Source organism: Trichomycterus rosablanca, chromosome 16 (assembly GCF_030014385.1).
Source record: "Trichomycterus rosablanca isolate fTriRos1 chromosome 16, fTriRos1.hap1, whole genome shotgun sequence".
NCBI lineage: Eukaryota > Metazoa > Chordata > Actinopteri > Siluriformes > Trichomycteridae > Trichomycterus > Trichomycterus rosablanca.
The window spans coordinates 21,927,195-21,939,193 of NC_086003.1; the positions used below are offsets into that span (position 1 = coordinate 21,927,195).

Sequence of the window (11,999 nt, forward strand, 5' to 3'; positions counted from 1 at the left end):
CCCTATTAACTTGCATTAGCAGTATAAGATATAACCATTTATTTATGACTGTGGCATATACTGTATGTCCCAAAGCAATTAAGATTATTAAACAAATGACTGCCTACAGTCAAGTGTGGTTTACTTAATAATGTGCCTAGAGGCTGATGTGCAAAAAAGAACTCCCCTCAGCTTAAGGCTTGAAGGAACTTTGTTGCTGATCACTTGGACAGGATGAAAAAAGCAGGATCAGGGGCTTGTTTCTTGTGTAGCGTGGCATTTTCAAGCATGCTTGTGCCCCCTTTGTTATAGCAGCTTCTAATCATTGCAAAGCCTTATTTGGTGGTTCTAGGATTTACCAACTGACCATGGTGGTAAATCCTTATAGTACACGTTGTAGACCTGAGTGACTTTAATATGAGCCAAATTGTTCTGGCTAGAGGACTGGATCAAAGGATCTTAGAAAAAACAAGGGATGCTCTCAGGCAGCCAGTCTAAGTACCCACCAATTAGGTTGGCGAAAGTACAAGCGTAGACAAGCTGTTGGATGCCCTCATTGATCCCAGAGAATGACTTTGGCTTTAGTGTCTGCTACAGACCAGCGGAACGGCTATTGAGGCTTTAATGGCAAATATGATTGGATTAAACCCTTCTGTCTATGGGGCTGCATTACCTTAAATCAGTCATAGTGTCCATGCTTGAAAGCTCATACAATGTTCATGCAGGCATCAAAACTGGACATTGGAGCAATAGAAAAAGATCGACTGGTGCGATGGCCGGGTATGTGTTGTCCTAATGTTATTACGCATCAGTGTAGTTGAATAGTTGAAGGAGCTCTATGTGTTTGCGTGCGACTGTTTCAGAAGTGGGTGCCATGTTGGAGCTTGATTGTGCTGATCACACTGCTGGGTAATTAGGGAGGTTAAATGGGTTAAATATGCATGTTAACTGTTACGAGTGGTGCATCTTGTTGATTGATTAATTAGCTGCTGTTGATAAGTGATGGCACTGTCAGAAGCAGGAAGCAATCCATGCCCTGCCATCCATTACCCTCACAATTCTGATTACGCGCTCCAGTAGGTTTCAGTGGTGTACTTTGATTAACAGTCACAGCCAGCAAAGTAAAAGACAGCTTTTGATAATTAATAATAAAATAATAATGTCACAGAGTTATTTATTCAGCAGTGTTTGTTGATTTATGTGTTATAGCATAAGCCTGATTTATTCTTTCTATTGGACTAATGCTTTGGTCTGAGGAGGCAAAGCAATTTATAAATGTCACCCTGCAAAGCATGTAAATTCAGCTTATTAGTGGTGCAACATAAAAAGCTTTTGGCTTGTCTTCTGGACATCATTTATGTGATGCCATAGCTATTAAATTTTCCAAGAGTCCAGGAGAACATAAACATCCTTATTTTCTCAGTAGGACAGATGACAACCCTGTTTTCCCTATTGATAAGTCAACTCTCATTCATTTAGATAAACAATGAACATCCCCCATAATTCAAACTCTCCATCATTTCCTCTTAGAAATCTCTCTGGAGAAGGTGTTTGACTACAGCGAGTACTGGGAGGTGACCCGCGGTCTCTATGCTCCATTTGACTGCACAGCCACCATGAAGTCCGGCAATGCCGACGTCTACGAGAATGAAATCCCTGGAGGCCAGTACACCAACCTGCACTTCCAGGCTCACAGCATGGGCCTGGGTAACAAGTTCAAGGAGGTCAAAAAGGCCTACACTGAGGCCAACAAGCTGCTAGGAGACCTTATTAAGGTAAGTGGAGCTCATCATTGTGAGCTGTGTTAAGTAAGTTGTGGCATCTCTACACTGCCAATCAGTTTTCCTTGATGCCTGTATGGTTGTGGAGCAGCTGTTGGATTTTTGCTTAGAAATAATACATAGGCTGTAATTAAATCACACAAATCTCGTGCAGTGCCCTCTCTACAGTGTAATAGAACTTAATTATCGCCTTCTCACCATTGCACCACTTTCACACATGTATTTGCACGCATGTGTCATGAGAGCCCTGGACTAAAAGCTTTCTCTAGCTTAAAATTTTAATTAAACTCTTTACTTTCTTTTGCTTGTCATTTCAGTGACGATAAAAATAGAAAAGTTTGGGGTATAATCCTGTCACTACTGGCCTGGCTTCTGATCAGATGGATCTCAAAAGGCAAATCTGATCTGCTCTGCAATCTTCTACTTGCTTCCAAATCTGTAATTTTTGTGTGAATTTGGTTTCAATTTGTGGTATTGTATTTAGCAAGTTTTTCAATTAGAGGATCATTAGTGGTTGCTGTTCTGTCCACCCCTCTTACACCCTCTTTATCTTTTTAGCATGTACCATGAACACATAACCAGGCACTGAAATAAGGAAAATATGTTGACTCATTGTGCCATTTGTTGTTTATTAGGGAGAGTGTCTCATCACTTTTTCTCCAGGAATAAAACTTCTGCAATTGGACATATTGCACACTAATTGGTATATAGTATCTAAAAATATGTTCTAATTGCTGCCTTATTAATGTTGATGCACAATATGACAGAATGCAGTCTGGAATATTATTAAAATTTTAAGCTAACTAGTGGATGTACTGAGCGCAGTGGATCATATGAGGTAACACCTAACATTGATCAAGAGTTTTACTCTAATTATAGCTAATTGTAATGAATATTGTATACATCTCCTTTTGATGTCTGTAAATTAGTGTTATTTGGTTGCATGGGGGCGGCACATGGCTCAGTGGGTAGCACTGTCATCTCACAGCAAGAAGGTCCTGGGTTCGATTCCCAGGAATATCTTTACCAGAAACAATGCAAACATCATGATAAACTTTCTTACAAACACAAACTTAAGGACTTGCTTATAAACCCAATAAGTCACTAAACTAGTACAAAGCCAATAAGTCACTGAACTAATACAAAGCCAATAAGTCACTGAACTTTTATCCAAAGCGACTTACTGTACTGTGTGTGACAGTATATTGTCTAAGCAATTAAGGGTTAAGGGCCTTGCTAAAGGGCCCAACAGTGGCAAGGTAGCAGTGGTGGGGTTTCAACCAGCGAACTTTTGATTACTAGTCCAGTATTTTACCACTACGCTACATCTGCCCAGCTTTTTTATCATGGTAATTGTAATACTAACAGTAAATTTGATAATACATTAAATTTATATTACACAATTATTACACAATTACACAAAACCCTTTACATCCTGCTGCTTTTTACTATATAAAAGGTACTGCGAGTCCTACTGTAGAATATTTGATTAACACTAGAGCATTAGAGTATGAGCAGTCAGACAGGAAACGAAACATTTTTTATTTTTTAATATGCTCTGAAGTGAGTAGCAGTAAGTATTCTACATTTTGTGGCAGCTTTGTATTAAGCAACTGTTGTCTGGTTTGCCCACCTCCAGGTCACCCCCTCCTCCAAGATTGTAGGCGACCTGGCTCAGTTCATGGTGCAGAACAGCCTTACGCGTGCAGAGGTGGAGGAACGGGCGGATGAGCTTTCCTTCCCTCTGTCAGTGGTGGAGTTCCTGCAAGGTCACATAGGAATTCCACACGGAGGCTTTCCTGAGCCGTTCAGGTCCAAGGTGAGATCCAGTAATCCCACTCAAATTTCAGATATTATGTTTTGATATTTTCTGATGTTATGCTATTTTCTGATATTTTATAATCTGCTAAATTAAATAAATGCTATCATTTTAAACTTCAGTGTGACATTCTTCAGTTGCAGTAACAATACTTATTATGAAAGGATTTATTTTATTGCTATAGCTCATACAACTGTGAAATGACAAGTAAAGGAAACATATGATAATTTTTTTTCTATAACTTAATCAGTCAAATCCCTTGCTTCATACCACAGACACCTCATCTAACTGGTTTATAAACCAACTCTATTGAAATCTGACTTAGTTCTGACATAGACATTTCTTTGTAGACATTTTGGTAAGCATTTGGAATCCACATACTGTATTTGGGCCATATAATGTGTATAAAATCACAAAAACCTCAGTGGTTGAATATCATTGGGAATTTTCTTCCTTCTTTACTTATTTCTTCTTGTCTCACTCTGAATAAAATTGTTCTGTTTATAGACAACTCTAGTCGTATCTCTGTCTCTGGAGTGCGGTCACGCTGTCTTGTGCTAGCTTGAGGTGTTGTTAAACTGCATTCCACCCATTTGTCATTTGTGTCCCAATTACCCAACAGACTCTTCTGTGCAAGATCAATGGTTTTACTGACAAATTCATGTCTCGCATCACCAGTAAACAATGTCTGCGTCTGTTTTCTGCACGGACTGTGGTTCCATTTGGCTAATTTATTTTGCACAGTGGTTGAAAATAAATAGGCCATCTGCTTAGCATACTTTTGTGGATGACAAGCATGTTCTGTGGTTTTGCTCTCATTTCTTCATCTGTATTAAGTGATGCAACATTAGCAATGCTCAGCTTTTATGTCTGTGTTTACCTGTTGGAATAACGTGCTGTTTTATTTTAGCTTAGGATATTTTCTCCAGCATAAGCAAAGTCTGATATTTCACAAATATTACAGTTTCGTTTTGATAGCTAACCTCTGCTTAATGTAGAGATATTCTAAAGAGCCATTCAGGCGATTTGTCTAGCCTTATAAACAGAAGTAAATGAAGTGGAGAGAGGGGATTAATTGAGCTTGTTGTGATAATTAGGTAAAAAAAAATTTGCAGGTTTTTATAAGATACTCTGAGGAATTGTACGTTTTACTTGAACAACACATATGAAGCCCTCACATGCATGAGTGGTTACAGTGAAGTGTTTACAATACCAGCAATGAACAACTGATTGCCATAAATCCCTGGTTTCTAATTCCCTGCATTGTACTTGGTGTTTTTGCACAGGTTCTGAAGTCTCTTCCTCGTATAGAAGGTCGCCCAGGTGCTTCTCTTCCCCCTATGGACTTTCAGGCCCTGGAAGAGCAGCTATGCACGAACCATGGAGATGACATCACTCCAGAGGATGTGATGTCAGCCGCCATGTACCCGAAAGTATTCCAGGAGTTTAAAGAGTTCACGACCACCTTCGGACCCGTCGACTGTCTCAACACTCGCCTCTTCTTGGACGGCCCTAAAATTGCAGAAGAGTTTGAGGTCAGATTTATATTGGTAATATTACCTTTACGGTCACGTTCATCGTTCCTCTTATGTCTGACATGCTTAAATTTGACTTAACAACTCAGGTGGAGCTGGAGAGGGGAAAGACTCTGCATATCAAAGCTCTGGCTCTGGGGGATTTGAACAAGGCTGGTCAGAGAGAGGTCTTCTTCGAGCTTAATGGTCAACTGAGATCTGTCCTTGTCAAAGACACTATGGCCATGAAGGTATGAATAAATGCTTTCCAAAAATATGTGTATACTTTAAAATGTAGTTCTTTATTATTGTATACTTTATAAAAAGTGGCACAGTGGTGCAGCTGGTTGAGTACATACTGCAAAGCAACATGGGTTTCCTAGCCTCTGATTACTGGCTTTAAGAAGTTAGCGTCTGGACCCTAGCCTGATACATTAGGGATCACTTAGCTCTTTCTGTAAGGGGATTCATGGGAGCCATCATCTACCATTTAGCCTTGCTACAGCATAATAGTAGAGGCCTTGAAACAATGCATTTCTGCTTTGGTTTGTAGGCAGGCTGAATCCAGCAATATTTCTTGATATTCCATGCCTATTTTATCTTAGCTTCCTATTATTTCTATTTAACGTCAAGTGCACTAAAGAACTGGTGTATTTTGTTCAATGTAGAGCGCATTTAAAAGGAAATACAGACTGTTGAAAAGATTGTTTTTAAGCAGGCCCTTTTAACATTCATAGGTTTAGAAGCACACATGCACTACACTGCACAGACGCTTTTATAAGAGTCCAGGACAGTATAACTTAAATGCACTGACATATTATATTTCTGAAGTAAATACTAATTGAAATGAGTAAATACTATATTGAAATGAGTAAATACTATATTGAAGTTTTCACTCATGCCTTTTCCTATGTAGTTTTTGCTTCTCTTTTGTCTGTAGTGAAAAAACAAGTGCAGCACTAAGCACAGGCTTGTGTCTTGCCTGCAGGGATGGACTGGCCATCGGGAGGGTCGGGAGTTTTCCCGGTGGGCCGCTCTGTATGTGGGCCGCTGAGAGAGTGAAAAATAAATTCTGTTTTAAATATTCCTGAATAATAATCCTGAAGTGTGCATTGGCCCACCACAGTATCCTCGCTGCATGTCCATTGGCCAATCACAGAAATGTCCCTCCCCCAGGATAAACCGTAATCACAACCACCAGTACAAAAACTATGAATGAGTGCAAGATGAAGAAAGGGTCGAAAAAGCGTAAAGGAGGTGCAGAAAAAGCCCGTGATAAAAAAACAGAAAAAGCTGCAAGCAGATGCAGAGAAGTGCAGGTAACTGGACAACCTGTTTGGCAGTGAGGAACTACAGCATAGCCAGAGAGCAGAAAAGGAAAAGTTAGTGTTCAGTGACTCTGCTTCATTAGTAACGCCGTTTAAGAAGAGACTGTGGGCCCATCTCAAATGTCGCCTATGCCCTACTTAGGGTACTTCCTAACAGTACAAAACATTTCTTTTAACAGTCACTAATGATTAATAAGTAGTTATCTAAGCTACTGTTGGATATCAGGGGCTTTCAACCAGCCGTTTTAAGGAAGATTTTTGTAAAAGTTCTATGATGTCATGTCCAACATGGTGCACTACATAGGGCGGTGGATATAATTTGAGATGGTACCATTAGTCTCTGCTGTTCAGAAAAAGTAAACACTATCTTGTCCTCTATAATACAGAAAGGAAAATGCAGTTGTTCAGGAAATTTTTTAGAGTGATTATGTTCATAGCGCACATGGTTAATTTCCCTTGTCAACATAAAGTATTTATTTCTTTGCTTATCGGAGCAATGCACTAATTTGGAACAAACGTGAATCACGTGTGAAAAAAAGTGCGAAAAAAGCATATTTACCAGTGTTAAAGGTTTAATGAAAGAAAGGTTTAATTTTATTTCTTGCGGTTTAATGAGACAGAATGGGGAAAATCCAATAGAACCATTTAAGAAATTGTAAATTTTATGTGTGTGATAGATGGATAGAACTATTAATCCCAAAGGAAAGTGTTGGAAATATATATATTTGTTTGTAGTTATTTTTTTATTATTTAAATTTTTAATATAGTGAGTTATTAACTTTAGTGGTAAGATAGATGAAAACTATTAATATCAATCATCTAACATTTGATTAGGGGGTGATATGTGTGGCGCAATGTGCTTGTAGTGGGCTGGTCAAGAAAAAAGTCCAGGGCTGAATTTTGTACCCAGTCCAGCCCTGCTTGCCTGTGTCTCGTGTATGTGACAGCTGTCAAACTCAGCTTGTGTAAACAAAAATGCGTGTGAAAATAGAAGCAAAATTGCTTTGTGATACAACAATTGTCTCAGAAATGTGTCCAGTGGGTGCAAAGGTGGCGCAGCGGTAAAACACGTTAGCACACCAGTGCTGACATTTCGAACTCGTCGCTTCGAAACTCAGCTCTGCCATCCGGTTGGGTTGGGCGACTACATGAACAACAATTGGCTGTTGTTCATACAGGGTGGGAGCTGGATAGAGACTCCTCGTGGCTGAGGCGATTATGACCTCTGCTGGCTGATTGATGGCGCCTTCACAGAGTTGAGGGATAATGCATTGATCAGGGTGTGGCTCACTGTACACAAAGCTGATCCACATATGAACTCGCCTCGTGCAGGTGAAAAGATGCAGTCGGTACTGCACATGTGTTGGATGGGGCATGTGACAGTCTCGCTCTCCTTAATCAGGGCAAGGATTGGGATCAGTAGAGAGGGAGCATAATGCAATTGGGTACTCGAATACACTAAAATGTTGCAAGAAAAAGGGAAGAAAATGCAAAGCTTCAGAGCTGTCCACCACCAAATGACAACCAATTAGAATGTGTGTTAAAAAAGGTATTCCACTTTTTCCTGTACTGTTCTGTTTAGGAACTATTAGAATTGTCCCAAAGGATTTAGGTAATAGTTGTAGATTATGTGTATAGATTGGTAAGCATTTAATACACTTGTGGTGGTATTTGAGTGTGGTATTAAGTTGTAGGTCAATGTTGTAGAAAAAGACCAGTTGATGACGAGGTGGCCCAGTAGGTCGGATTTGTTTGATCCTTGCCTCCAGCTATTCTAATTTCCTCTAGTGGTAGGCTTGTGTGTTACCTTGCGATGAATTGAAACCCTGTTCATGATAAATTCTTTGCTCAGTGGCCAGTGTTCACAGAATAAACGTTGGGCTTTTCATGACCCTGACCAAAAAGTAAAAGATAAGGTGGAATCATTTTTTTAATGTTATTTTTTTGAATGATTCTAATAGTCTAATACAGCTTTATGCATGAAGTAAGACACCCCTGGACAAATGCCATGTTACACCGATTCGGCCATAACATTAAAACCACCTCCTTGTTTCTACTACACTTCTCCATTTTATTAGCTCCACGTACCATATAGAAGCACTTTGTAGTTCTACAAGTAGTCCATCTGTTTCTCTACATGCTTTGTTAGCCCCCTTTCATGCTGTTCTTCAATGGTCAAGACTCTCCCAGGACCACTACAGATCAGGTATTATTTAGGTGGTGGATCATTCTCAGCACAGCAGTGACACTGACATGGTGGTAGTGTGTTAGTGTGTGTTGTGCTGGTATGAGTGGATCAGACACAGCAGCGTTGATGGAGTTTTCAAACACCTCACTGTCACTGCTGGACTGAGAAAGTCCACCAACCAAAAATATCCAGCCAACAGCGCCCCATCTAGGTCTAAAAGATGACCAACTCAAACAGCAGCAATAGATGAGAGATCGTCTCTGACTTTACATCTACAAGGTGGACCAACTAGGTAGGAGTGTGGACACTGAGTGAACACGGTATTTACAAAAAATCATACCAGCACAACACACACTAACACACCACCACCATGTCAGTATCACTGCAGTGCTGAGAATGATCCACCACCCAAATAATACCTGCTCTGTAGTGGTCCTGTGGGGGTTCTGACCATTAAAGAACAAGGTGAAAGCAGGCTAAAAAAAAAAGTATGTAGAGTAATAGATGGACTACAGTCAGTAATTGTACAACTACAAAGTGCTTCTATATGGTAAGTGGAGCTGATAAAATGGACAGCGAGTGTAGAAACAAGGAGGTGGTTTTAATGTTATGGCTGATCAGTGTATCATTGTTTATTATTTTTACTATATTTTAAATTCTGCAAATGAAGAGTAACTGTTTATGATAATGTGTGAAAATGTGTCTCCTAAAACTGTGTATCAAATCACTGGCACATTAATGGATGAGTTGGCAATAGCTAAATTATTCTCAGTGGTATCGTTATTGCAACATGGGTGCAGTCAATTGCACTCAGAAATTTAGGTGATTGCCAAAAATTACCTTGTTGACCTGTTTTATTTGTTCTAATTGGGGAAAAGTTCCATAAAAAGGGAGATACATGAAAATTGTAGCTTTAAAGCATTACAGTTGGCCCATCATGTTTTCAGAGATGACAAATTGCACAAACCAGTAAGTGTTCACATGTCAAGTTTCCTTTGTATACATCCTCTTGTGCAGTGGGAAATGATTTTAAAAAGCCCATTTTGTGCATTTGTACATTTGCTTTAAACAATTTGTCATCCATAAATGCATGTCTGTCATTTAACAAGTTTACATTTTATTAAAATTGTGCTTTCAATTTCAAGTTTTTTTCTGTGGCATTTAAACATTTTATACACTGATCAGCCATAACATTAAAACCACCTCCTTGTTTCTACACTCACTGTCCATTTTATCAGCTCCACTTACCATATAGAAGCACTTTGTAGTTCTACAATTACTGACTGTAGTCCATCAGTTTCTCTACATGCTTTGTTAGCCCCCTTTCACCATGTTCTTTAATGGTCAGGACCCCCACAGGACCACCACAGAGCAGGTATTATTTAGGTGGTGGATCATTCTCAGCACTGCAGTGACACTGACATGGTGATGGTGTGTTAGTGTGTGTTGTGCTGGTATGAGTGGATCAGACACAGCAGCGCTGCTGGAGTTTTTAAATTCCGTGTCCACTCACTGTCCACTCTATTAGACACTCCTACCTAGTTGGTCCACCTTGTTGAGACGATCACTCATCTATTGCTGCTGTTCGAGTTGGTCATCTTCTAGACCTTCATCATTGCTCTAGTTTGCTATTGCTCATTTTATTTTGGTCGTATGTCATATTCTGGTACATAATTTATTTCTTCTCACTTGTTAAGTTTTGCAGTAATATAATAAATTAGAAGGGAATAGAGAAAGTATGTAAATATTAAATTAATCAGATCCTAAAAATGACCCATGTGGGACACCAAAGAAATTTCCATCTACTAGGTCACCATTATCGGCAACAGTCTAATTTGTTTGCTCTTTGATTTCTCCTGCAGGAGATGCACTTTCACCCGAAGGCTCTGAAGGACGTCCGGGGTCAGGTGGGAGCACCCATGCCAGGTAAAGTGGTGGAGGTGAAGGTGAAGGAGGGCCAGAAGGTGGAGAAGGGCCAGCCTCTGTGTGTGCTCAGTGCCATGAAGATGGAGACCGTGGTCAATTCGCCTCTGTCCGGCACCGTGGCTAAAGTTTATGTCAAAGTTGACAGCAGCCTGGAGGGCGACGACCTCATTCTGGAGATCACAGAATAGAATTGTGAAACATCTGGGAACATCTTTGGAACGTCTTGAACATTCAACATTGAGGCAAGATTAGCATCATCAGCTCCTGTGTTGTATTTAGCACAAAAATACACAAATACTGGAAAAAAAACACTCATTCAAATACGCACACACAAATTGAAAATTGATGTAGAGAGAGAGAGAAATGTGATTATGGGGAGCGCCTAATGAATCTGGAATAATGTATTTGTGCACCAAGTGTGCAGGAGTTCTAGTTTTTTGTTGTTCATGTTTGTTTGATTTAATCACCTGTCATTTGTAATGATAATCACAGCGCAAATCATCCATGAGCTGAAAATGAGTGTTACAATAATGTTGAGTGTCTCTAATAATGTTAGATGTTAATGTCAGTCTTAGAAACAGAAAGAGATTTATAAAAAAAAAATAAGAAGCAATAAATAAATATATCAGTAGATGTGGCTTTAAACTAAATATTGTTAGTAATGTTCTTTATTTCCTGTAATCTCTGTTAATATTCAGTATCTTCTATAAAACTTGGATCACTAAAAATAGAAGTAAAGATACTAACGTAAATCTTTATCAACCCACTCTCATTTTTAGCATGAATTGCTCTCACTGCAGAGTCAGTAACCTTAAGCATCCAGTTATTATCTGATATCAGCAATCATCTAATTATTCATCATCTAAATATTCATGTAGCGTGTAAGTCAAAAGTTTACATATATGCACTTCATGGCATGTCCATGAGTTTTTGCAGCTGTTCTTTTTCAGCAAATTAATGATTAAACTACATACAATTTTGTCACAAAAGAGTCTGGATGCGGACTATGTGTAATCTGTGTGTATTAGATCTGTATGTCTGTCATTTAACAAGTTTAAATTTCAGTAAAATTGTGCTTTCAATTTCAAGTTTTTTTTCTGTGGCATTTAAACATTTTATACAGTGATCAGCCATAACCTTAAAACCACCTCCTTGTTTCTACACTCACTGTCCATTTTATCAGCTCCACTTACCATTTAGAAGTCCTACCATATAGTAGTCCATCTGTTTCTCTACATACTTTTTAACCTGCTTTCACTCTGTTCTTCGATAGTCAGAACCCCACAGGACCACCACAGAGCAGGGATTATTTGGGTGGTGGATCATTCTCAGCACTGCAGTGAAACTGACATGGTGGTGGTGTGTTAGTGTGTGTTGTGCTGATATGAGTGGATCAGACACAGCAATGCTGCTGGAGTTTTTAAATACCATGTCCACTCACTGTCCACTCTTATTAGACACTCC

General features: G+C 39.3%; 1 protein-coding gene across 1 annotated transcript in view; it reads left to right on the plus strand.

Annotated features, from left to right (window-relative positions):
- pcxa (pyruvate carboxylase a) overlaps positions 1–11,613 on the plus strand; it is a 221,871-nt gene extending 210,258 nt beyond the window's left edge. The window contains exons 17-21 of the mRNA XM_063011646.1: positions 1,510–1,754; positions 3,400–3,579; positions 4,866–5,114; positions 5,204–5,344; positions 10,472–11,613. Of these exons, the coding sequence (XP_062867716.1) occupies positions 1,510–1,754; positions 3,400–3,579; positions 4,866–5,114; positions 5,204–5,344; positions 10,472–10,723 (1,067 nt within the window). The 3' untranslated portion in view covers positions 10,724–11,613. The remainder of the gene's footprint in view (positions 1–1,509; positions 1,755–3,399; positions 3,580–4,865; positions 5,115–5,203; positions 5,345–10,471) is intronic.
- Positions 11,614–11,999: the final 386 nt, after the last annotated feature.